Source organism: Geotrypetes seraphini, chromosome 4, assembly GCF_902459505.1.
Source record: "Geotrypetes seraphini chromosome 4, aGeoSer1.1, whole genome shotgun sequence".
Classification (NCBI taxonomy): Eukaryota; Metazoa; Chordata; class Amphibia; order Gymnophiona; family Dermophiidae; genus Geotrypetes; species Geotrypetes seraphini.
In genome coordinates this window covers 94,772,145-94,798,282 of record NC_047087.1, presented here as the reverse complement: position 1 = coordinate 94,798,282, position 26,138 = coordinate 94,772,145, and the positions used below count along the sequence as shown (strand labels likewise).

The window sequence follows — 26,138 nt, the reverse complement described above, 5'->3', positions numbered from 1 at the left end:
GACTCCGAATCATCCGGGGTCTGCTGTTGATAAGGCCCTGGGAGGATGGTCCGCAACACTTGCCATTATGTCATCCAGATCCTTGCCAAGAAGCATTTGCCCTTGAAAAAGGAGCCTGCTCAGCGTGGCTTTAGAGGACAAATCTCCTGCCCACTGTCTGATCCAGAGCATCCGTCAAGCAGATATCCCATAGGCTGACACCTTGCTCATAACTTAATGGTGCAGTGGTTAAAGCTACAGGATCAGCACCCTGGGGTTGTGAGTTCAAGCCCATGCTGCTTCTTGTGACTCTGGGCATGTCACTGAATCCCCCCATTGCCCCAGGCACATTAGAGAGATTGTGAGCCCAACGGGACAGACAGAGAAAAATGCTTGAGTACCTGAACAAATTCATGTAAATCGTTCTGAGCTCTTCTGGGAAAACGGTATAGAAAATTGAATAAATAAATATTATACAAAATGTCCAATATATAATTCATGCCAGATAGGAGCATTTGTGGATCCTCATCGGCCTCTGGGTCTGAGGCTCGAGTCAGTTGGGTGTGGCAAGCACATGCTACAAAAGAAGTTGCGGCTGCTGCCTCAATCCCTAGGGCCAAGGCTTCAAATTGCCTCTTAAGGAGCAAGTCCACTTTACGGTCCTCAGAATCCTTTAACATCAAGCCTTCTTCACTGGGCAGGGATGTGTTACCAGCGAATCCAGCTTTAGCTGAACAAACAGCTCCTGGAAATCCAGAGCCATTGGGTAAAGCTTGGCTATAGCCTCAGCCACACACAGGGACCCCTCTGGAGACTCTAAGTGGTTCGTTACCAGCTTTGTGATGCCCAGATGAGAGGGAAAGCATGCGGTCAGAGCAACAGAACTCTCATAACTGAGCACTGAGATGAGGGAACTGGAGTAACTTCCAGCTTCAGTTTTCTCAGCGAGGTGGAAATAATGGTCAAGAGCACAGAGGCTTTGAAAAAAAGGCACAACATGGGGTGTTCCCCCTGGTCCAGGACCACTGCCTCTTTCTGATCGCCGCTCTCATGCAGAGAACCAGACGCTGCCAGCAAAACATCATCCTGGGACAACTGCAGCATCTTTCCATCTTCCTCCTGGTCCAAGCCTGTGTCTTCATCAGACTGGGTAGCATGCTGAGGAGAGCTCCCTTGCACCACCACCTCTGGTGCACTGCAAGCAGATGCTGAGAACCCTCAGCAGTTCAAGTAAGCATTCCATACTAGGCTCACAAAATTAGGGGTGAAGCCTTGTCCTGGGGGCCTCAAGGACTCTGGCAGGGACCTCCTGCTGGCTCTTCTAGGCTCTGTAGCCCCCACGCATCTGTGTTTGGAGAGGGCTCTGGAAATGTTTTTTTCCCCTGGGAGTGCACCTTCTGGAGATCCCCAAGCCTCTTGCCACCCCCACCCCCATGTGCACTCTGCTTCAGTGGGACATGGGACGCTCCTTGGCTGGCCATCCAGTCATCCCTGTTGGTTTTAAGTAAAATCAAGGAGACGAAGGCATTAGAAAAAAAGATTGTTTAAAATTCAAGATGGCCATCGCCAGCAAAATCACACCAAAAATGGCCCATGGAGACTCCTCTGTAGGACAAAATAGCCCTAGGCTCTGGATGTAGAAACCTTAGGGTAATAGCCTTAGGGTAATTCCATGTCAAAAGGTCCAATTTCAAAGAGAGTCCATGCTTGACATCTTCCGCGGATACAAAAAAGGAAGCCCAAGTGAAGAGGCCCCTAACTCTGGACCTGGTTGAGATCATGCCCCAAACCTTTGAATACCTTCATTAGAGGTCCCAACGTATCCCTGAAAATATTTCAGCAATTTCGGAGATGGTCGAGTGGGGAGTTCTGGACCACTTGACATGGAATGACCCCTTACTCATTGTGCCATGTGATGCCTGCCTGCTTCAGCACAGGAATTCAGCTGGAACAAATGGAGAAAAAATCTGCTTCACAGATTCACTGGATGAACTTGGTCTTTAAGCTGCCAATTGGACTGAGGTTGGACTAAACCTCATCATGAAGGGGTGGAAGAATCACACAGCCAGCCCACTATTAAGCTGATAAGGGCCAAACAGCCTGCGCTGAAGCTCCTGAATAAATCAGGGATGCGAGCAGCTATGAAGGGATGGTCCCTGAGCTTCAAAAATACAAAAGAAGGCTGGCTATCTAGGGGTCTCCGAGAGCTGATTCTGCTAGCAGCAAACTTCTGTGAGTCTGCATCTTCTCCCAGGTAGAGGTCCCAACAAGTGGAAACTTCTGGGCACCGCACCTCCAATTGAACACTTGGAAAAATACCTGAAAATAATAAAACTGCAGAGCAGAACACTTCTGAGCAATTTGCTTGCAGAAAACGAATGGGGGTGGGGGTGGGGAGCAGGAGCAGCTCACTGGGAAGGAGGTGGAGTTGAAAAGATGATTGACAGTTTTCTGCAAGCAATTTGCAGGTTCAGATGCAAAACACTTTGGTTAAGGACCACTAGATACATTGCACTAGAAATCAGAGTTGGTGTCCATATTTTGTACCCTCCTTATTCCTACCCAAAACACACTCCCTTATATATGGACATATTGTGGTTTTAGCTTTATAAAAGCACGATATGAACATTGGTATTTGAATGTCTAAATGTCAGTAGAGCTTCTAAAATAAGGGCCACTGTAACATAGTAAATAAAATGGCTTATCCAGTCTGCCCATAAAGGTAGTTAAGTTTGTACCTGCTCCGCTGTGCAAAGTGAAAACAAAAACATACTACGTCGCTCCTCACTTTATGATTCACAGAGCACAAATACACACACACACACACATATATACACACAAAAGCAGCTGGTACTTTACTAAGCAGGAAACATGCAAGTTTTGTTCATCTATACCATACAATCTTTTATTAGGTTTGGCAAACTTATAAAAGACAAAATCAAACACACAAGTCAATTGAAACAGCATATGTAGACTGAACTTACATATATGATTTCATGTTTTGCTACAGGCTGGATCTTGATAGGTGGTTTAGGAAATGGTGTGGGAAGAGATCCAGGGTTGCTAGATTCCTCACAAGTTTCATTACTATCATCAAGTGATCTGGTTTCTAGTCCAAGCTCTTCCAACATATCATCAGGAACAGTCAAAGAGCGTGCGCGATCAAGCTTCTCTTGACATTTGTTGCACTCTTTAATGTAATTTTTCACTTGTTTTAAAATGCCTAATAAAAAGCAACAAAAGCAAAGTTTGCTTATCTGGTTTTAACCAAGATGTTAATTTAGGACTGAATTCTATATATTGCACTGAAAAAAAATGCCTAAAAACTATTCTATAAATGGCACCTAAAGTTAGGTGTTTGTAGAATAGTGTTTATGTCCAGGAGCAGTGCCTAGCTTTAGGTGTGACCAACAAAATCATGGTGCATAATCACATGACTAAAGTTAGGCACAGATGCCCTTTATTCTATAATTATGCACGTAACTTTGAGGAACAGCCCAATCCACCCATGACCTTCCCATTTCTGTGTCCCCTTTTTGATGCCATGTGTGAATGTCCACATTTTAACGTAAATACAATTAACGCTAAATGCTTAAGCCAATTATCAGAATTAATTGGCTTTTATTCAATTGTGTGTACAAATTGGGAGGATGCTCAAATCTGCACATGCAATTCAAACCACCATTTATAAAATTTGGGGATTAATGCATAAGTCTGACAGAAAAAAAAAATCACTTAGAACAGTCCCAGCTTTTTAAAAGATATCAAACTAACTTAATTTTGTTTCTGGGTTTTTAAAAATTCTTAATATGCCGCTTTTCAGTTGTACAACCAAAGTAGTATATATATTACATAAAGCTACTCTATTATAGTTGTTAAGTTCTTAATAAGGCTTTACATTTTCAGTGCTAACAGTGAGTGCTATTGTGCTGACATTTTCTGATACAATAATCACCACCGAGTATAAAGCAGATGACGTTATGTAAAAATAATTTATAATAAATGCTAGTTAAAAGTGGTGTTCATTGTCAAACTAAAATGTCAGAACTCGCTAGCATCTTTTTTTCTAAACCAACAGAGAAATTACTAATGGATTCTGTAAGAAGTTTCTTCAAGAGTATACACTCCCAATTGCTTTTCTGTTTTTATGAGTAACGTATATCAAACATGCTGCCTGACAACTTTTATTTTCTAAGCAGCACAAAAACCTCCTTCAACTTTTGCTAACCTAACTTCCAAGGCAGTGAACTTACCCCCACTCCTCTTTACAAAGCCATACTAGTGGCTACCACACAGCAAAAGCCCTTTAAATCTCTATGGGTTTCAGTGAAGATACAGCAGCAGCAGCTTTGAAAAAGGGAGGGGGAGGGGGTTAATCAGAGAAAATCAAGATGTGACCAGATCCCCTTCATGCACTACAGAAATACCTTTAATATAGTATACTTGCTTTCTCCTGGGGAAATAAAGTGGTACTCTCCAGATCCTGCTATTTCACTGTATCGCAAACTGTGTGCCTCCTGAAATTTCAGGTGTGCTGCGAGATGCTGGGGAGAGGCGCCGGCTGATTGCATAGAAGACATACCTCTCATGACAAGAGGCACATTCCCTAGGCAATCAGCTGGTGCCAGTGCATCTTCAATGCCAGCACCCCCCACTGGCGGATCAAAGCCTGTCTGGAGGGCCTTTGCACATGTGTGTGATGTCATCGCATCAACTTCCGTGCACTTCCGGATGCCTCGAGCCGTGGCCATTACGTTTAGTGTGCTGCAGCTCGACAAAGTTTGCAAGACATTGTGCTATGTACTTACTCCCAGAACATGAAGTAACTGAATGAGGGGGCGTTCAATAAAGCACAGTTACTTACCGTAACAGGTGTTATCCAGGGACAGCAGGCAGATATTCTTGACTGATGGGTGACGGCACTGACGGACAATTTTAGAGTGATTGCACTCTAAGAACTTGGAAAGTTCTAGTAGGCCGCACCGCGCTCGCGCAAGTGCCTTCCCGCCCGACAGAGGCGCGAGGTCCCCAGTTAGGATAAGCCAGCTAAGAAGCCAACCCGGGGAGGTGGGTGGGACACAAGAATATCTGCCTGCTATCCCTGGATAACACCTGTTAGGGTAAGTAATTGTGCTTTATCCCAGGACAAGCAGGCAGCATATTCTTGACTGATGGGTGATCTCCAAGCTAACAAAAAGAGGGATGGAGGGAAGGTTGGCCATTAGGAAAACAAATTTTGCAAAACAGATTGGCCGAAGTGTCCATCCCGTCTGGAGAATGCATCCAGACAATAGTGAGATGTAAAAGTATGAACTGAGGACCAAGTAGCAGCCTTGCAGATTTCCTCAATAGGAGTGGAACGGAGGAAAGCTACAGATGCTGCCATAGCTCGAACTCTGTGGGCCGTGACAGAACCTTCCAGTGTCAGCCCGGTCTGAGCATAACAGAATGAAATGCACGCTGCAAGCCAATTAGACAACGTACGTTTAGAAACAGGACGTCCCAATTTATTTGGATCAAAGGACAGAAAAAGTTGGGGAGATGATCTGTGGGGCTTAGTACGGTCTAAATAGTAAGCTAGAGCCCGCTTACAGTCCAAAGTATGCAGAGCCTGTTCTCCAGAATGAGAGTGAGGTTTTGGAAAGAAGACAGGCAGAACAATGGATTGGTTGAGATGGAATTCAGAGACAACCTTAGGGAGAAACTTTGGATGTGTACGCAGAACCACCTTGTCATGATGAAAGACAGTAAAAGGTGGATCTGCAACTAGTGCATGTAGCTCACTGACCCTCCTGGCAGAGGTAAGAGCAATAAGGAAAAGTACTTTCCAAGTGAGAAACTTGAAAGGAGCGGTAGCCAAAGGTTCAAATGGAGGCTTCATTAAGGCGGAAAGAACCACATTGAGATCCCAGATTACAGGAGGGGCTTTAAGAGGTGGTTTCACATTGAAAAGACCCCGCATGAATCTGGACACCAAGGGATGAGCTGAGAGGAGTTTTCCATGAACTGGCTCATGAAAAGCAGCAATAGCACTGAGGTGGACTCTGATGGAAGTAGACTTGAGGCCAGAGTCAGACAAAGAAAGGAGATAATCCAACAACGTCTCCACTGCGAGGGAAGTGGGATCAAAATGATGAAGAAGACACCAGGAAGAAAATCGAGTCCACTTCTGATGGTAACATTGCAGAGTGGCCGGTTTCCTGGATGCGTCCAGAATGGAGCGAACGGGCTGAGACAAAAGAGTATCATGAGAAGTCAGCCCGAGAGATACCAAGCTGTCAGGTGCAGAGACTGGAGGTTGGGATGTAGAAGGGTCTCCTGATGTTGCGTAAGCAGAGAAGGAAACAGTGGAAGAAGAAAGGGTTCCCTGGAACTGAGTTGAAGTAGAAGGGAGAACCAATGTTGCCTGGGCCATTGTGGAGCAATCAGAATCATGGTGGCTCGTTCCCTCTTGAGCTTGAACAAGGTTCTTAACATGAGAGGCAGAGGAGGGAAAGCGTACAGGAACAGATTGGACCAATCGAGGAGAAATGCATCCGCTGCCAGACGGTGAGGAGAGGAGAGTCTGGAGCAGAATAGGGGCAGCTGGTGATTGTGAGGAGCTGCAAAGAGGTCTATCTGAGGAGTGCCCCACTGAGCGAAGATGGACTGCAGAGTTAAAGGATAGAGTGTCCACTCGTGAGGCTGGAGAATTCTGCTGAGTTTGTCCGCTAAGGAATTCTGTTCTCCCTGAATGTAGATAGCTTTCAGGAATAGATGGTGATCTGTGGCCCAAGTCCAGATCTTCTGGGCTTCCTGGCACAAGAGGCGAGAGCCTGTCCCACCCTGTTTGTTGATGTAGTACATCGCAACTTGATTGTCTGTGCACAGCAGGAGGACTTGAGGAAAGAGAAGATGTTGGAAGGCCTTGAGGGCATAAAACATCGCTCTGAGTTCCAGGAAATTGATGTGATGCTTCATTTCCTGAGCTGTCCAAAGTCCTTGAGTTTGGAACTCGTTCAAATGAGCTCCCCAGGCGTAAGGGGAGGCATCGGTGGTGATGATAAGTTGATGAGGAGGTAGATGGAAGAGAAGACCTCTGGAAAGATTTGAGGATATCAACCACCATTGTAGAGACTGACGAAGAGATGATGTCACAGATATGTGACGTGAGCAAGGATCCATCGCTTGGGACCACTGGGTAGCTAGGGTCCATTGAGGAGTGCGCAGGTGAAGACGTGCGAAGGGTGTGACATGAACTGTGGAGGCCATGTGACCCAAGAGTATCATCATTTGCTTGGCAGATATGGAACGTTGTGGAAGCACCTGCTGACATAGAGATTGAAGCGTTTGAAGACGGTTGGATGGCAGGAACGCTCTAATGAGGACTGTGTCCAAGACGGCTCCGATGAATTGAAGTCTCTGAGTGGGGATGAGATGAGATTTGGGTAGATTGATCTCGAACCCCAGAAGTTGAAGAAACAGGATGGTTTGGTTGGTGGCCAGGAGAACAGTCTGAGATGAATTGGCCTTGATTAACCAGTCGTCCAGGTAAGGAAAGACCTGAAGGTGGTGAGAGCGTAGAAAGGCAGCCACCACAATCAGACATTTGGTGAACACTCTTGGAGAGGAGGCAAGACCGAAGGGTAGCACCTTGTATTGGTAATGACAACGATTGATCATGAAGCGTAGGTACTGTCTGGAGGCCAGATTGACCGGTATATGAGTGTATGCTTCTTTGAGATCGAGGGAACATAGCCAGTCACCTTGATTGAGAAGAGGGTAAAGAGTGGCCAGAGAAAGCATTCTGAATTTCTCTTTGACCAAGCATTTGTTGAGATCGCGAAGATCTAGGATGGGTCTGAGATCTCCTGTCTTTTTGGGAACTAGAAAATAACGGGAGTAGAATCCTTGCCCCTTTTGATCTAGAGGAACTTCCTCTATGGCGTTCAGAAGGAGGAGGGATTGAACCTCTTGAAGAAGGAGGGAAGACTGAGGAGTGTTCAAAGCAGACTCTTTTGGTAGACCTTGGGCAGGAAGAGTCTGAAAGTTGAGAGAGTAGCCGTGGCGGATGATGTTGAGGACCCACTGGTCCGAGGTGATGGTTTCCCAACGACTTATGAAATGAGTAAGGCGTCCTCCTATAGGCAGCGGAAGATGGGCAGATGGAGGGATACTGGCTATGTCCTGGAGAACCAAGTCAAAAGGGTTGTGAAGGTTTTTGTGGAGGAGGAGGCTTCACCTGTTGTTGCTGCTGTGCAGGTCTAGTGTTTTGCCTTTGTTGTTGCCTCTGACGCCTGGGTTGTTGAGCTGCCGGTGGCAAGGGACAAGCCACAAATCGACGCTGGTAGGCCGATTGCTGACGAAAAGGCCTGGTAGGTGGGGTCTTCTTTTTTGTTTTGAGGAGAGTATCCCACCTAGTTTCATGAGCCGAAAGCTTTTGAGTAGTGGAGTCCATGGATTCTCCAAACAGCTCATCCCCCAGGCAAGGTGCATTAGCCAGTCGATCCTGATGATTGACATCAAGTTCTGACATTCTGAGCCATGCCAGTCGGCGCATGGCCACCGACATAGCTGTGGCCCGAGAGGTCAGCTCAAAGGTGTCATAGATCGACCTGACCATGAACTTTCGAAGTTGTAAGAGCGATGAAGAAGTTTGGCGAAAGGCAGATTTTTTACGGTCAGGGAGGTACTTCTCAAAAGCAGTCAGATTTTGTATGAGATGCTTGAGATAGAATGAGAAGTGGAAAGCGTAATTCCCTGACCTGTTGGCTAACATCGCATTCTGGTACAACCTCTTGCCAAATTTGTCCATGGCTTTACCTTCTCTGCCAGGAGGGACTGAGGCGTATACACTAGCTCCCGTGGATTTCTTTAGAGTGGATTCCACTAATAGAGACTCATATGGGAGCTGTGGTTTGTCAAACCCAGGAATCGGGATGACTTTATATAAGGAGTCTAACTTGCGGGGGGCTCCAGGGATGGTCAAAGGTGTCTCTAAATTCTTGTAAAATGTCTCTCTCAAGATGTCATGGAGAGGTAATTTGAGATATTCCCTTGGAGGTTGGTCAAAATCCAGTGCATCAAGAAAAGCTTTGGATTTCTTTGACTCAGCCTCCAAGGGAATAGAGAGAGTCACACATCTCTTTTAAAAAAGATGAGAAAGAGGTTACATCTGGTTTAGAGGATGTGTCTAAAGCAGAAGGATCCTCATCACCAGATGAACATTCCCCTTCAGAGAGAAGAGGGTCCTCTGAGTCACCCCACAGATCAGGATCCCGAACCTGAAAACTGCGGTCTCGAGATTCCGGTGTGGAGGGTTCCAAGTGTCGGGATTTGCGTGCCGACTTACCTGACCTCATAGACACGGTACCGGGAGACGTTAAGGGCTGCATCGGTGCCGAAGTCTGAACAGCCTGGTGTTGAGCTCTCGGTTCCGGTGCGAGGACTGGCATGGAGACCGAGGAAGCAGAATGTACCGGTACCGACAAAGTGGATGCCGAAAGAAGGGGCTGCTCCACTGTTGGTACCGGTGGCTCAGACCGGACCGGGACCGGAAGGCTCGGTGCCAAAAGTGCAGGAAGGAGTTGTTGCAACTGTTCCTTAAGCTGCACCTGCAGGACAGCGGCGATCCGCTCGTCTAGCGAAGGCACCGGTACCGCCTTTTTCTTCTGCGGTACCTGCGGTGCCGCTCTAAACCCCGAGGATGAGGAACCCGAGGTCGAGGGGCTCACCTCTATTGGGGCGGAGCACTTCCGTGGGCGCCTCGAGGTCGGCAGGACTGGGCTCGCTGCTACTGAGACCGGAGGACGCTCCAACGGGGAAGGCTTCTTAGCCGGCTTACCTGAGGGATGCGACGCCGGCGCGGTGTCGACGAGCTGGGTGCCGACTGAGACGGGGCCGATGTCGGTGCCGGTGCCGCAGAGTCAGACATCTCGGCACCAAACAATAATTGCTGCTGGATCTGCCGATTTTTCAGAGTTCTCTTTTTTAAAGTCGCACAGCGGGTACAGGTAGACGCTCGATGGTCAGGACCAAGACACTGTAGACACCAGTTGTGCGGGTCAGTGAGTGAAATTGGTCGTGCACACCGCTGGCACTTCTTAAACCCGGGTTGAGGGGGCATGAAGGTAAAAACGGCTTCTGCCAAATCGAAGGCCGAGGCCTCGATGGTGGCAACAGGCCCCGCTGGGGCGAAATTGAAAGAAGTGAAAAAAAAAAAAACCCCAAAGTTGTTTTTTTTTTTAAAGAAAAGAAAATAAAAGAAAATGAAGGAAACAATATTTCCTTAAGGGTTTACGCGAGCGGGAAGGCGATATGAAAAAAGTCTTCAACAGCCGTTGAAAGAAACGCGTCTTCTTAGCTCCGCGGAAACTAAGAAACTGGGGACCGCGCGCCTCTGTCGGGCGGGAAGGCACTCGCGCGTGCGTGGTGCGGCCTACTAGAACTTTCCAAGTTCTTAGAGTGCAATCACTCTAAAATTGCCCGTACCGGGGCTCCGTCGGTGCCGTCACCCATCAGTCAAGAATATGCTGCCTGCTTGTCCTGGGATAATTTATCTACCCAAGTATGAAAGAAAATAGAAAGCATGTTGAAACAAGTCAGTGTATGTTGTGACATATCTCAAGGTTACTCTTGTACAGTTGTGGCTCAGTGTGAGTCTAATATTCCAAAAGACTAGATGTCAGGAGAGTCCTCTTGTGAATCAAGTAAGAAACTGCTCGATTTGGAGCACTGTTTAGAGATAAAATTTCTCACAAAAGAAAGGAAAGAGCCAAAGGACATCCATGAACATATGACTGCAGTTTATGGTGAGTCTGTCCCATTATCCTACAAAGTAAAATTTTGGAGTAAGCAGTTTAAGTGGGGTAGTCTATTGAAGATAGAAACATAGAAAGTGACGGCAGATAAGGGCCAAGGCCCATCAAGTCTGCCCACACCAATGACCCTCCCCTACCTCCCTTTGCGAAGAGATCCCACCTTTAGCTTTAAAATCAGGCACACTGCTGGCCTCAATCACCTGTATTGGAAGACCATTCCATCGATCCACCACCCTCTCGGTGAAGAAGTATTTCCTGGTGTCGCCATGCAATGTCCCTCCCCTGATTTTCCATGGATGCCCTCGTGTTGACGTGGGTTCCTTGAAGAAGAAGATATCCTCCCCCACCTCGATACGGCGCGTGAGGTATTTGAATGTTTCGATCATGTCCCCCCTCTCCCTGCATTCCTCTAGGGAGTAGAGCTGCAATTTATTCAGCCGTTCCTCATACGGGAGATACCTGAGCCCCGTGACCATCCGTGTGGCCATTCGCTGGACCGATTCAAGTCTCAGCACATCTTTGCGGTAATGTGGTCTCCAGAATTGTACACAGTATTCCAGATGGGGTCTCACCATGGACCTATATAATGGCATTATGACTTCGGGCTTACGGCTAACGAAACTCCTGCGTATGCAACCCATGATTTGTCTGGCTTTAGATGAAGCTTTCTCCACCTGAGTCACAGTCTTCATGTCCTCACCGATGATTACCCCCAAGTCTCGTTCCGCTACAGTTCTCTCTAGGATCTCACCATTAAGAGTGTAAGTCTTACATGGATTTTTGTTGCCAAGGTGCATGACCTTGCATTTAACCAATTCTCCAGTAGGAGGAGGTCGTATGCCATACTATCGGTCTTGGATTTGTTGTCAGGTCCTGTTGTGTTCTTGTCCACTATATTGCATAATTTGGCGTCATCGGCGAATAACGTTAATTAACCCTGAAGCCCCTCAGCCAAGTCCCTTATGAAGATGTTGAATAAGATTGGGCCCAAGACCGAGCCCTGCGGTACTCCACTTATCACCTCTGTCGTTTCGGAGGGGGAGCCATTCACCACCACCCTCTGAAGTCTACCTCCTAGCCAGTCCCCCACCCATGTAGTCAAGGTATCACCCAAACCTATAGAGCTCATCTTGCTCAACAACCTGCGGTGTGGTACGCTATCGAATGCTTTGCTGAAATCTAAGTACACGACGTCCAGGGACTCCCCAATATCCAGCTTCCTCGTCACCCAGTCAAAGAAGCTGATCAGGTTGGATTGACAAGACCTCCCCTTTGTGAACCCATGTTGACAGGGATCTCGCAGATTCCCCTCGTTCAGGACCATATCCAATTGGTGTTCGATTAGAGTTTCCATTAGTTTGTTCACTATTGATGTGAGACTCACTGGTCTGTAGTTCGTAGCTTCCGTCCTGCTTCCTTTTTTGTGGAGTGGAATGACATTAGCCGTTTTCCAGTCTAGCGGGACTTTTCCTTTGCAAAGGGAGAGATGAAGAGTGTTGATAGTGGTTTCGCCAAGGTGTCTCTTAACTCCCTGAGTACTCTGGGGTATATGTTGTCTGGCCCCATAGCTTTGTGAACCTTGAGTTTGGATAGTTCACTGTAGACACTACTGGGCGTAAACTCGAAGCTGCAAAACGGGTCTGTCGAGCTATCCCCTGTTGACCCTCACACTAGACTAGATGGTCTGTGAAAGCAACTTCTACATAAATATACAAGAAGGTTGAGGATTTAATTTTGTCAGACAGATGAATTAAGGTTTTCCGAATAGCTGAAGAAATTGGCATCTCAGCAAGTACAGTTTGGAAAATAATTCATGAAAAGTTGGGCATGTCCAAAGTTAGTGCAAGTTGGGTTCCAAGAATGCCGACACCATGTCAGAAGGCCATGAGGCTCCAATGCTGTCAGGAGAACTTGGGAGATGCTCCATGAAGACCAAGTGAATATTTTTCATCATTTGATGACTGGAGATGAACTTGGGTCTATCACAGAGATCCAGAGTCCAAAATGGAGTCAATGCAATGGAAGCAAAGTCATTCCCCACCCCAAAAATATTCAAAACAGAAAAATCTGCAGGAACAGCCATGGCAACTATCTTCTGGGATGATGAAGAACTTTTGCTTCTGGAGTTCATGCAACACAAGACAACCATAACCAGGCAGAGTTAACGCCAACACAATGATTGCTTTGCGGGAGTCAATCAAGGAGAAAAGATGTGGAACACTCACAGTAGGTGTTTTGCTTCTTCACAACAATGCGCCGGTGCACATGTCATGACAATCATAGGCTGCCATCCAAGAATGTGGGTTTCAGCAGCTGACAGTCCTGACCTGGCTCACTTGGATTATTTCCTGTTCCAATTTTTGAAGAAATCTCTCCATAGACAGTAGTTTTCAAGTGATGAAGATGTCAAGGAAGTTGTAACTTCCTGGTTTGAAGTTCAAACAAAATTATTTTCAAAGGGGTTAAAGCCATTGCAGGAAACGTGGATGAATGAATTGTATGGAGCTATCAGAGGATTATATTGAAAAATAAAACAATTAACCCCCCCCCCACACACACACACACTTTTCTTTCCTATTGAGATAGATAAAATATTGAACGCCCCTCATAACCGCTTTGAGTGTGGCTGTATAACAACAAAAAGGCAGTATGTATACAAGTTCTAATTCCTTAATTTTCCCCCATTTGATATTAGAGGTTCTCAGCACCTACAGAGCTGGCTCCAATAGTAGCAGCACAGTTCTGATTTTTCTAAGAAAAACTGAAATAAAAGTGTCCGCATACCAGGACCGGATCAACCTGTGCAGTAGGATTTACCTTTCATTGGTCGCAAATTCCCCCGGTCATTAAACGGGGGAGAAAATTTGTATTTTATTGTGATTGACACCCTCAATCATTTTAAAATGTTAACACCTGTAACTGCCAGGAACAAAAGAGAAACCTAATCAAGATTTCACTACCCAGCACAAACAGAAGCCAACTAATAACTCTGCAGGGAATGTAAAAAAATTGTGTATTAAAAAAATAAAAAAATCAACACAAGCGTATCAACTGATTCCCTTTCTTTTAGAGAGCAGAATAATGCAGACCCTATTTATGCCTTTAATTAGAAAGCAGCTCTTTATAGACGTCCAAGAGCTGGCAGACAGCCTGGACTAAAATCAGCCTTTCTTAATTAAGCCAGCTCACAGCGGACCGAATGTAAACGGTATTCTTCTAGATATGAGAATGCAAGCATGTAAAAAGACAGAGCAGACACGTAGTTGAGTGCGCCCTCTGCCGGCTACTGGCCTTTTCCGTGTCCCTCCCTCTGTGCCCGGTCAGATTCTGTCCCTCCGGGCACACTGAGGAACACAGCAGCAGAGGAAGCAGCACAGACATGAACCGGGGTCGCCCTCTGTCACCCACCTCTCCACCAGTACTTCTGCGAGAGCTGGTGCCAGGTCTGATGGCGGGTTTGGTGGGTGCCATCGGGCCCGACGTGCGCCGCCTCGATAAGCCCCCGCCGGCGAGCGTTTTGCAGCACTACCTCTAACTCGGCGAAGCGGTTGCCATCGCGCTGACGGCGCTGATAATAGAGGATGCCGTTGCGCACCACGTAGCACGCGGCAGCTTTGCGGATCTTGCGCTTGGCGTTGCCTTCCGTGCCAGGCGCGTAAGGTTCGCGCTCGTTGGTAAGGTAGCGCAGGATGGCGCGGTAGCTCTCTTCGCTCGACATGTCCCAAAATGAGGAAGGAAGCTACCGCTACCACCCTAAGGTTAAGTGCTCAAGAGAACTCGGGCGGTTTTAGCGAATGCAATTCTGCGTGGCCCGAGTAGGAGGGGGAACTGCTCTTCCTCAGCGAGCGGGCCCGACTTGCAGGAAGACAAAATGGCTGCTGCACAGTCGGAAGTGGCGTTATCGCGCTGCGACGGGGCTTCCGCTATTTCTTCAGCGATGTGTCGTTTGGGATTGTCTTAGGTCTGAAAGAGAGAAGTTTCACGCTATCTTTTTTCGTTCTACCGTGTATTTTGTACCTTGAAGCAGGTCGTTGTCTACCAAATTGCATTCGGGCTGGGCTGTGATCTGCGCTGCAGACTTTATAGTTTAAGTAAAGTTTTTTTTTTCTAGATTCAGTGACCCGCTCTTGATTATTGATAGTGGGTTTGTGTGAAGAACAGTACAGTATTTATTTTGAACCTTGTTTCTACTCATGGGTTTACTCCTTTCACTTCTTTTTAAATGAATTTGAAAACTGTTTATGCGAAAAATAAGTAATAGATTCAGAGAAAATATACCAAACACAAGTCCTGTGATAAATAGCGCATTTGTTGTTAATAGGTTGATACGACTTAAAGAAGAATGACGGCCCACGTTAAAGATAAAGACGCTTTTCAGAGACTCAACTTTCTATACCAGGTATTTTCTGTACTATTTAAGAAACGGTAAGCTTTTGGGGTTTTTTTTCTGATAAGTAAAAGTTAGTATAAATTTGTTTGTAGATCATTATATGTGAGATAGTGCAGAGACTTTTAAGTGGTTACTACCTTATCTTCAAGTCTAATTGTACAGGTATTTTAATCCGTTTGTGCTTGCTATGATATTTGAATTATAAGTAGACAATGGAAGCGAAAGACCAATTGGCTTATCCATCTGTTTTTAGGATAATAGGCCCATTTAGTCCATCCCACCTTATTGCTTGAAGAACATCACAGACCTTAGCTGGTTCTCTGCTTTCCTTTCACCAACTGCTCACTAGGGATTTCCTGTGTTTATTCCTGCTTTTTTGAGTTCTCTTATGGTTTTGTATCTGTTTCAGATATATTTAAATTAGAGACAGAAAGGGCATTGGGAAGAAAGGGATTGAGAGAATGGTTAATATCAGGAGGGGTACAAGGAAGCTGGGAAATCTAGGGGTCCTTTTTCTAAAATCATGACAAATGTGGCCTTGGTGTGCTACTTAAGTATGTTTTTCCCACGTGCTAAGGCTAGTTGTGGCCCGCAGCTGGAAAATGGCTGATTTTCTCATTTTCTGAATTAATGGTCAGCCCAAAAAAATTTGGTCAGGTCTTCTCTACTTTTAGATCTTTGGCATTACATGACATTAAAGAAATTGAACAATAGAGATATTCTCATTGATTTAATTTAACTAAAGGAGAAAGAGAAGCTCTGGAGTAATTACGAGCTGATGCTTCAATTGTGATTCGGCATGCTGATAAGGGTGGAGCTGTGGTTGTTTGGAATAAAAAGGATTATCTACAAAAACCTTATAGGCAACTTCAGGATGTTAACAGTTAAGTGGAGCTTGATAGTGATCCTTCTGATCAAATTGCTCAACTTATTTTGTATGTTACAAGTCAGGGAAGATCTGTTGACTTTTTGACTGATAGAAATTTAAGTTCTTGAATTATTATAGTTAAATGCCATTGACTTGTGTTCAAGTTCTAGCGACTTGAATTACAGATCTAAAAAGAGATTGGTTTTGTGCTAGTCTGGTAAGGTCCTCCAGCATCATCCCCATGGTTAAGTTGCCAGGTTCCTTTGGTCTTAGTAGAAGATAGGCAGAAAGCAAAACTGGGACCTAGATAATGGAAAAATAAAATGACCAGACAAAAGGTAGAAAAAATAATTTTATTTTCTATTTTGTGATTATAATATGTCAGATTTGAAATGTGTATCCTGTCGAAGCTGGTGTTAGACAGCAAGTGTGAACTAGGACCTAAAAGCGAGAGGAAAAGTTGTTTTTAAAAAATTATTTTGTTTATACCATAGAGCCGGCGTGGAGTTGGGTAGGTTGTAACCCTATACTTCCTTTTATTAAGGTGCGCTAAACGATTTAGCGCGTGCTAAAGATTAGTGTATGCTAAATGCGAATGCATCCATTATATTCCTATGTGCATCTTAGCATTTTGCGCACCTTAATAAAAGAACCCCTAAGTATCTTTGTTAAAAATTTGGCCCGCGACTTAGCCTGTGGTTTAGATTTAGGCCCCTTATGTGATTAAGTTTGACATCCCTGCTTTATACAACATGTCCCAAAAAGAGGCATTTCTCATTTTTTTAGTTCAGCTACCAGGTCCTCAGCAGTTTTTTCCTGAGTTTTTATGTCAATTGCTTGACATTATTTCATTTTTGCTGGTAAGTTTTTCCAGCAGCGATCTGGGATTGCTATGGGAGCTTCCTTTGCTCCCACTATAGCAACTCTTTGGCAGCATTTGAAGAGAAATGAGTTTACTCTTCTGGGTTAGTTTGTGGGTTTTTTTTTTTTTTTTTTTAAATCCTTGGGATGCTGGCTGTGTTTCATTGATGACATCTTCTGTAGCTGGAAAGGAACAAAGGACTCATGCAGTTTTTGCTTTATTTAATTGATTGTCATCCAGCAATTACATTTGAGATGAAGAGTGATGCTACAGAGGTAACATTTTTGGATGTGCAAGTAGAACTGGTTAAAGTAGTATTCTTAAACTCAAACCCTTTGCTGGGCCACATTTTGGATTTGTAGGTACTTGGAGGGCCGCAGAAAAAATAGCTAATGTCTTATTAAAGAAATGACAACTTTGCATGAGGTAAGTACCTACAAATCCAAAATGTGGATTATCTGAAATTATCAGAAGCTTCTGATAATTTCAGTTATACACACCTGAAAGCAGTGCAACATGCAGAAAGTGAAAAACTATCAAAGTATCAACTGCAAGAGAAGATTTTGGACCAACTATATTGAGACCCTCGGTATTATAAAGAATGATTCTTTATGGGAAAACTTGTGCCTTAAGTGTCCGGTGGTCACGTCCACAACCGCCTTCAGCTGTCACCTCCTCCAGCACAGGACACACGCACAAGCTGCACTGCCTCCAGTGGTTACCTTACGTTCTTGAACGTTGCCTGCCTCATTGCTATAACTTCACGCAAGCGCTTTCCTGCGCCTATACTTGATTATAAAGTGGAGTGGAGAGGACAATCGCGTACAGATGCAGGAAAGCGCTTGCATGAGGTTACAGCAGTGAGGTGGGCAACGTTCCAGAATACAACCGCCGGACACTTAAGACACAAGTTTTTCATAAAGACTCATTCTTTATAATACTGAGGGCCTCAAAATAGTACCTGGCAGGCTGCATGTAGCCCCCGGGCCGCGAGTTTGAGACTACTGGGTTAAAGGAAAATTTTTTTTACAACTTTTTTTTCAAAGCAAACTGATCGAAATTAGTTATTACATTTTTCTAGCATGTGGAGTATTCTTTTTGCTCAATTCTTGTTCTTTAAATGCTTGTAAAATGGAAGCTCTGCAAGTAGCATGTTGCAAGCAGATTTTACACACGTTTGAGAATTTACGTTGTGCTTTAGAGCAAATTTTACCTTCAGTAGGCTGTTGAGACAATGTGAACAAAAGTGGATCTATCGACTAGACACTGGATCTGAATGGTTAAAATGTATGCATTGAATGTTCAGTCTTTTTCTGAGAGCTTGATAATCTAAAGGGTGATCTAATAATTTTAATTTTTTTGTCAAGTCTTGTTGATTGGTTTTTCCCCTTTTTTCCCCTCCTTTCATTAGTGATTGACAGCTGAGTATTGAAGGCAGAGCATGATAATGTTATATATTATATGAATTTTGGTCACTCTCCTTTTTGTAGTCATGGAACAGGAATTTAAATTCTCTGATGCAGCTAACACAAAACAGGGATTCTCTGTTGGAGAATTGATATTTTGGCAAGTTGCGTGAACCTTGTGAAGAATCCTGGAGGCAACTGAAGATAGACAAAAAAAGTCAACGTGAATCATGTTTCTATAATATCTATTTTTTTCCTATGGATTTAGTGAGTAAAGTTCTCTGCCTATGCTTTTTGGACTTTGTTTGGAAATATGAGTGGAGTTTGTTTTCAGAACCTATGATGGCATTTACAGCTGCCTATAAAGCTTAATGCTAATATGCTAAGTAGCTGGGGTCTTTTTTTTTTTCTCCACTTTGAGTGTGTTGGCAGAGAGCTTTTTCACTAAGTTACAGATGCTTGTTATGTGTGGTAATTATATTGAAGCTTCTTCTCTAGTGTGTTTCGTGTGCTAATTTTGCCATTGGCATGCAGCTATTAAAAAAAGTTACTGTATGAGCCCCTACTGTACTAAGCAAGCGCTGTCACTTTCTCTCCACTCCAAACATGTTCCCCTTGGAGAAACTTAGAAAACATTTTTTTTTTTAAAGCATGAGGTGTATACGCGCAACAGGCACTACCCGGTTAAGTGCTGCTGAATATTAGTGATTAGGTGGCCTCAGGAGTCTTTTCTCACTTAAATTACTTAGAACATTGGCTGGATTGTTTATAAAAGTGTAAACATTTACTTCTTACTACTATTACTATTTATCATTTTTATAGTGCTGAAAGGCATATGCAGTGCTATACATTTAACATTCAATAGATGGTCCCTGCTCAGAAGAGCTTACAGTTTAATTTGGACAGACAGACAGGACATCTCAGAGTTGGGGACTGGAGCTTCTAGTAGAAGGAATGATATGATGGGTATAGGTATCTTGACTTAAGTTGAAAGCAGCTTCAAAAAATGGACTTTTAGCTTGGATTTGAAGACTGCTACAGATGGAGCATGACATATTGACTCTGGCAGCCTGTTCCAGGTATATGGCATGGCAAGAAAGAAGGGATGGAGAGTTGGTGGTTGAGAAGAAGGGTACAGACAAGAGGGACTTACCCAACAAAAGGAGTTCAAAGGGGGTGGGGAGGAGAGATATTGAGGGGCTACAGAGTAAATGCACTTGTAAGTCAGTAAGAGGAGTTTGAACTATCTGGAAATGAATGGGGAGCCAATGAAGTGACTTGAGAGGGGTAATGTGAGCATGACGGCTCTTGCGGAATATGAGTCATGTAGCAGCATTTTGAACGCAGTGAAGGCGGGAGAGAGAGTTGAGTATGTTGCAACAGTTGAGAGAAGTATGTTGCAACAGTCTAAGTGAGAAGTGATGAGAGCATGGATGATTTTGGTAGTGTGCTTGGAGAGGAGAGGTCAGATTTTGGTAATATTATTGAGGAGGAAGTGACAGGTTTTAGTGGTTTGTTGGATCTTAGTAGAGAAAGAGAGAAAGGAGTCAAAGATTACCCCGATGTTGCAAGCTGACAAGACAGGGAGGGGGAGAGTGTTGTCCACAGAAATAGAGAATGGTGGGAGGGGGGTTAAGGCGGAAAGATAAGGAGTTTGGTTTTAGCCATATTCAGTTTTAGATGTGTGAGACATCCAAGCAACAATTTTGGACAGGCAAACTGAGATTCTTGTAGAGATATCTGATATGGGGAGGTAGATCTGAGAGTCATCAGTACAGAGGTGATATTGAAAACCTTGAGAGGAGATCAGTATACCAAGAGAGCGGGTATATATGGAGAAGAGAAGAGAGGGCCCAAGATGGTGCCTTGAGGTACACAGATAGACAGTGGGATGGCAACGGAGGATGATCCACCGTTACATACACTGTCTACGTGATCTTCAGCTCTTTGATTTTTCTTCTGTAAAAGGATGTATGCATAAATGCTTTTTTTGTAAGATCTTAGCGTATCAAGCAGCATTATGGGATAAATAAATTATGTATCTTTCTATCTCTATTTCTTATTTGGCATTTAGAAAATTTATGAAGACTAGTAAATATTTTAATTAATTTGTGTTTACCTTGTATTTTAATTTTGGTTAACAGCACAGAACAGCAAGGTATTATTGGTATATAAGAAATTTTGTTATGTTTCAAGGTTTATTAAAAATTTCTTATACCGCTTAATCAGAAATACAAACCAGTGTACAATAAAAACATATACAACGTACAATAGTTCAATTTAAATATTAAAATACAGTGGAACCTTGGTTTACGAGCATAATTCGTTCCAGAAGCATGCTCGTAAATCAAAGTACTCGTATATCAAAGCGAGTTTCCCCATAGGATTTAAGGGAAACTCGCTTGATTCGTTCCCCCGCCGCGATCCGGCATCTCCCAGGCATCCACCCGATCACATTCCTTACCCCCATTTGGCACCGGCACCAACACACAGGACATGCCGGTGCCCGAAGATCTACCGTCTTCTTTGTGCTGGGCTTTGAGCATCTGTGCATGCTCAAGGCCTTCAGGTTCCCGTTCTCTCCGAGATTCTCGGAGATCCGAAAATGGGAACCCAAAGGCCTTGAGCATGCGCAGATGCTCAAGGCCCAGCAAAAAGAAGAAGGCAGATCTTCGGGCACCGGCACCCACATATCCTGTGCGCTGGTGCCAGTGCCAAATAGGGGTAAGGAATGTGATCGGGTGGGTGGGAGGGTGCCTGGGGGATTCCGGATCACGGCGGAGGGGGGGTTGCGACATGAGCGGGGGGTGCCGGATCACGGTGGGGCCCTCGTAAATCGAGGCACGCTCGGTTTCTGAGGTACCAATTTTGCGAATGTTTTGCTCGTCTTGCAAAACACTCGCAAACCGGTGCACCACTGTATGTCATTACTGGGGGGGGATATTAAGTAACAAACAAACAAGATTCATTGGACAAACAAAAACAAGAGGGAAAGAGGGCAGAACTACAATATGCAAAGAAAATAACCAATAAAGGAAAAAATGATGGGGAATGGGGAACAACTGAACACGAAAGAGATTTTGCCCTTACAAGAGCAGTTATAAATCTAAAGCGTCTAAGAATAAAAATGTCTTTAACTTTGCATTTAAAGGGCCTAAGGAAGTTTTTTCCCGTATGTAGTTGAGGATAGAGAAGAGTGTTGATATGTTTTAAGGATGGAATATTTAGAAGGTTTTGTGCTGCAGAATGAAGAGATCAGGAGGGGTTGTAAGGAATGAGAAGTTTCAATAAATTCTGGTGAATTGCTTAGATGGGTTTTGAAAGTTAGAAGAAGGAGTGACTTCTAACAGAAGTGGATGGCCGATTAGCGTTCAAACTCACCCGGACTCCACGCTGCTGAGGAGCAAATCAGCCTGTTACCCCACTAATTCCTAGCTGTGCCAAAGCTGTTTTTCTGGTGCCCGCACCATGACTCTGTTAAGCTGTGGAGAGGAGCGTCTCAATCAGACATAGAATAACTTTTTAAAAATCTTACTGTTAACTTTTAAAATCAACAATCACATGCGCCAATATTTTTGGCTCGTCTTTTGATATCATATTCTTCATTTAGGGCATTCAGATCAACACAACAACATTTATTAACTATTCCTTCTCTAAAAATAATAGGGACCAGGAGATCTACTATTTTCTCAGTCATAGCACTCCAGCTTTGGAACAATTTACCACTATACCTACGTAATGAACCTTCTTTAGAAAAATTCAAGTGCTCCTTAAAAAGCTTTCTGTACAAGGACGCATTCAAAACATAGACAGCATAACTTACCAAGTACTAAATCTTTAGACTTTAATGAATCTTATGAGTAGGTCACCAAATTATTCTTTATTTTACTTTATTTTCTTATTTTACTTTATTTTCTTATGTGCTCCCACCATATGTGTCTTCCTTAAATGTTTATTTTTCTTTCCTTAAAGATTGTAGTTCATCCCCCTTCCCTTTTGTACCAGTTTGTATTAGAACGTATATAATTTGTATACAATGTCTTATTTTGTCCTCCTCCATTTTTATTTTTAAAAAAATTGTTATACGCATTGAAATATATGATATTGCGTAGATAACAAATCTTAATAAACTTAAACTTGAAGACCTGATCTTAAAATGTTTGCTTACCGGGCAGAAGAATTAGTGAATCTGGAAGTACCAGTTCCTAAACAAAATTTAACACAAGAAAAAATTGAGCCAAATGTACTTGTAAAAGAAACACTAGAGACATTAGACTCGCCTCCAGCTAATAAGTTTATTTGAAACACTTGTTGTAACAAAAGAAAATGAATAAAGATTATAAAAAAAAAAAAAAAAAAGACTCGCCTCCAGCTGACTCAGTATGAGCTAGCAAAGGGGACTTACAACACTAGATGGCTGATATTAAACTTTCACTTGCAGTATTTACCTCAGGTATAAAAATTAATATTGATGGTTTATATTAAAAAAAAAATGGATGAAATGTCTCAGAATATGCAGGAATTTGAAGAATGGGTTATAGTGCATGAACAGGAGATAACTGAAATCCAAAATTATTGTAAACAAATTGATTTGTCAATAGAGGAATTACTCCTTAAAGTTGAAGATAGAGAAAACGAAGCAAGACGAAATAACTTGAGATTTCGCGGAATTCCTGAATCAGAAGAACTTAAAGACTCGTCGGCTTTTATACAATCTTTGTCATAAGTTTCTACAAACGGAAAACGAGCCCTGGGGCCACGTAAACCTGAGAGACGAAGGGATATAATAGTGTGCTTTTTAAGATATCCAAAGAAAGAGAGAGTGCTACAAACGGCATGAAAAGTTGGACATCCGATGTGGAATGATGCCAAAGTGAAACTCTTTGCAGACATCTCTTCAGCGACCTTGAAACGCTGACAAGACTGCCGGGAAGTAACTAGATGTCTACAACAAAATAACATCCGTTATAAATGACACTATTTTTTGGGATTTCTTTTACGCTCGAAGGCAAAAAGCATAAAGTTACATCAGCCCTAGAGGCCTAAAAGCTACTTATTCAGGCTAAACTGTGGCCCACTGAGGTTGAGAAGCAGCAAAAGGAGTCACTACAACTTATATCTGCAGGACTGTCAAGCCAGAGATGGCATAGAGTGGATCAAAAGAAGAGACTACAAAGACAGCCAGTATAAATGTGTTTAGCTCAATACTAAGAAGAACTAATATATAATAAAGACTAGAAATTGAAGGAAAATAAATATTATTAAGTAATTTCTGCCTCAATAGTTGTTTAGCGAAAAAGTGACTATAGAGTCAAGTAGATTAAGAATACTAATACAAACAGTGAGAGGAACTGATAATAAATTTGACAATGTTTGTAAGATCCAAGGGGGAAAAAAGGAGTAGAAATGGGGTAGATAATTAATAAGGCTGTGGAGAATCCGGGATAGGGTTAACCTTCTCCGACCCTGACATCTGGAAGTGGACCTGACCTCTGGGTTTTTTTGCCTGGAGGCCGGATCTGGGTCTAGAAATAGGGTACGAGTAGGATTTGGTTGGGATGGGATGGTGGGATTAGGGGTTTAACCCCCCCCCCCCAAAAAAAAAAACCCAACACAACCCAAAAGTTAAAAGAAGGATTTTGTAACTGATTCGGTGCTTGATGGGTAACCAGTGCGCCTTGTGCAGAAGGGGGAGAGACATGATCATATATTCTTTGTGTTAAAGATTATATTTACTGCTGTATTTTGCAGAACCTGCAGTCCCCTTATTTCTTTTTTTTTGTTGTTATGCCTTTGAAGAGGGCATTACAATAGTCAATGCATGAAGTAACTAAGGAGTGGTTTAAGATGTTCATGGAGGCTTCATCCAAAAGTTTGGAGAGGGATCTAATCATTCTTAGCTGATGAAGACAGCGCTGCACCACAGTACTAATATGTAAGTGATAAGAAAATTTGCTGTCTAAAATGACCCCTAACAATTTTAGAGAAGATACAGTTTTAATGGGCAAAGCATTAAATTCCAATGGGGCCTACGAAGCTAATTCTTCTTTAAAAGGGAAAGTCATAACTTTTGATTTGTCAGTGTTTAGCGACAGCATATTTGAATCCAGCCAAAATTTGGGGTTTTTTTTTGAGTTTTTGGTTAATGATCGCTACCTCACCTAGGTTATTCAAATCAGTGGGATAGATAAGCTGTACGTCGTCAGCATAAGCGAACATTGTAAAGCCGATTGACTGACCCAGTGTTAAGAGAGGTGTTGTGACAATGTTGAAAAGTAAAGGTGAAAGTATAGAACCCTGTGGGATACCATATTTGGTCATGGAAGTTTCGGAGGATGTTGCGTTGAAAACAACCTTAGATGTGCGTTCAAGAAAGAAGAATGAAAACCAGTTCAAGACTTGGTCAGTGGTACTAATTTTATGAAGACGAGCTAGAAGAAGTTTGTGATCAATTGTGTCAAAAGCTGAGGAAAGATCCAGGGAGATAAGCAGAACAGACTGATGATGGTCGAGATGGTAAAGAATTTTAGTGGTCAAGCTGATGAGCGAGAGTTCAGTGGAGTGGCGTTTGCAGAATCCTGTTTGATTTGGGTGTAATGCATTGGTTTTTTCTATAAAGTCAGTAACTTGATGAAAAAACAGTTTTTCAATAAGTTTTGGATAAGAAAGGAACATGTTATGTTATGCTACTTTGAGTAGAGAGTTGAGTATGGCAGAGACGGTGAGGGTTGGCACTAAGTTAGTTAAATGGTTGTAGTATTCTTGTTTGGCAAGCATGAGGGTAGATTGGAAGGATGTCGGCATGAATTTGAAGTGTATGAAGTCGGCATGTGTGTGAGATTTAAGCCAAAGACTTCAGCAGCTTGGGCACAGGAGCATAGGTAATGGATGTTGGAGGTCAGCTAGGGCTGGGGTTTGGCACATCTTAACAGGATCTAAAATGGGAGGGGTGAGGGTATTAATAGCAGAAAAGAGAATGAAGTTATAGGAGAGAACAGCTTCATTGACAGACTTATGCAACATAGTAGTTGAAAGGAGGGATGAGACTGATCATCAGGGTCAGTAGCCTGAAGGTTCTTAAATGTATGGGTAGTGATTGGTTGGGTTTGGGGGAGAGGGTGATGAGTTGTGAAGGTTAGCAGATGATGGTCGGAGCGGAAAAGGGTCGAGGTGCAGAATTTGCCGGTAGAGCAGTTGGAGGAGAAGACGAGGTCAAGGCAGTAGCCTTTCTGGTGTGTAGGGGTGGTGGAGCACAACTGGAGAAGAAGGGATTGATATTCACAAGATGGTGAGAGTAAGAGTCCAACAGCACCTCCATGACCATCTGGGCGAGGTGTGTGTGTGAAAAGTTACCCTCCATGACATAGGGCAGCTGCTGAAGCAGAGTCTTTGGGAAAGATCCAGGTCTCAGTTAGTGCTAACAGGCAGAGAATTCTAGAGATGAAGAGGTCATGGATGAAGATAAGGTTGTTGGAGATAGAGTTGGCATTCCACAGGGTGCATGAGAAGGGCAGAGAGGAAGGGGGAGGAAGGATAGGAACAGAAATGATTGGTTGTGGTATGATCCCCGTGAATAGGCCGAGAGCTGATTGGGAAGACCTGTATTGAATTGATGTCCCCTGCAGAGAGTAAGAGATTTATGAGCGAGTGTGGAAGAGGCTTTCGGCCTGTGCTGCGCTCAAGATGCGTACAGGTAGAGTGGGGATACTTGAATGAAAGGGAAAAAGTGCTATAACCCATGTAATAGTGCCAAAGCAGTATGCTGGACCAGACTACAGTACAGTGATATGGAGAATGTGGAAGAATTATTCAGTGTTCAGGGACCACTTTTCAG

At 43.7% G+C, this 26,138-nt stretch overlaps 2 protein-coding genes across 11 annotated transcripts in view; one reads left to right on the top strand and one right to left on the bottom strand.

The window, feature by feature from the left end:
- ZBTB11 (zinc finger and BTB domain containing 11) overlaps positions 1-14,652 on the bottom strand; it is a 126,504-nt gene extending 111,852 nt beyond the window's left edge. For 4 of the 5 annotated variants that reach the window (XR_004539163.1, XM_033941326.1, XM_033941327.1 and 1 more), the window contains exons 1-2: positions 14,187-14,652; positions 2,964-3,202 (exon numbers count right to left, since the gene is read on the bottom strand). Coding sequence is in view for 4 of the 5 variants with exons in the window: in XM_033941326.1 (XP_033797217.1) it covers positions 2,964-3,202; positions 14,187-14,496 (549 nt within the window). In the remaining variant the exon portion in view is untranslated. Of the gene's footprint in view, positions 1-2,963; positions 3,203-13,595; positions 13,710-14,186 lie in introns of those variants that run through there. The other variant, XM_033941328.1, reaches the window with a different exon arrangement.
- Positions 14,072-26,138, top strand: part of RPP21 (ribonuclease P/MRP subunit p21) — a 60,873-nt gene continuing 48,806 nt past the window's right edge. Inside the window, exons 1-2 of one of the 6 annotated variants that reach the window (XM_033941331.1) lie at positions 14,072-14,221; positions 15,100-15,177. In XM_033941331.1, coding sequence (XP_033797222.1) covers positions 15,121-15,177 — 57 coding nt within the window. In that variant the 5' untranslated portion in view covers positions 14,072-14,221; positions 15,100-15,120. Of the gene's footprint in view, positions 14,222-14,313; positions 14,453-14,603; positions 14,870-15,099; positions 15,178-26,138 lie in introns of those variants that run through there. The other 5 variants (XM_033941336.1, XM_033941335.1, XM_033941333.1 and 2 more) reach the window with 5 other exon arrangements.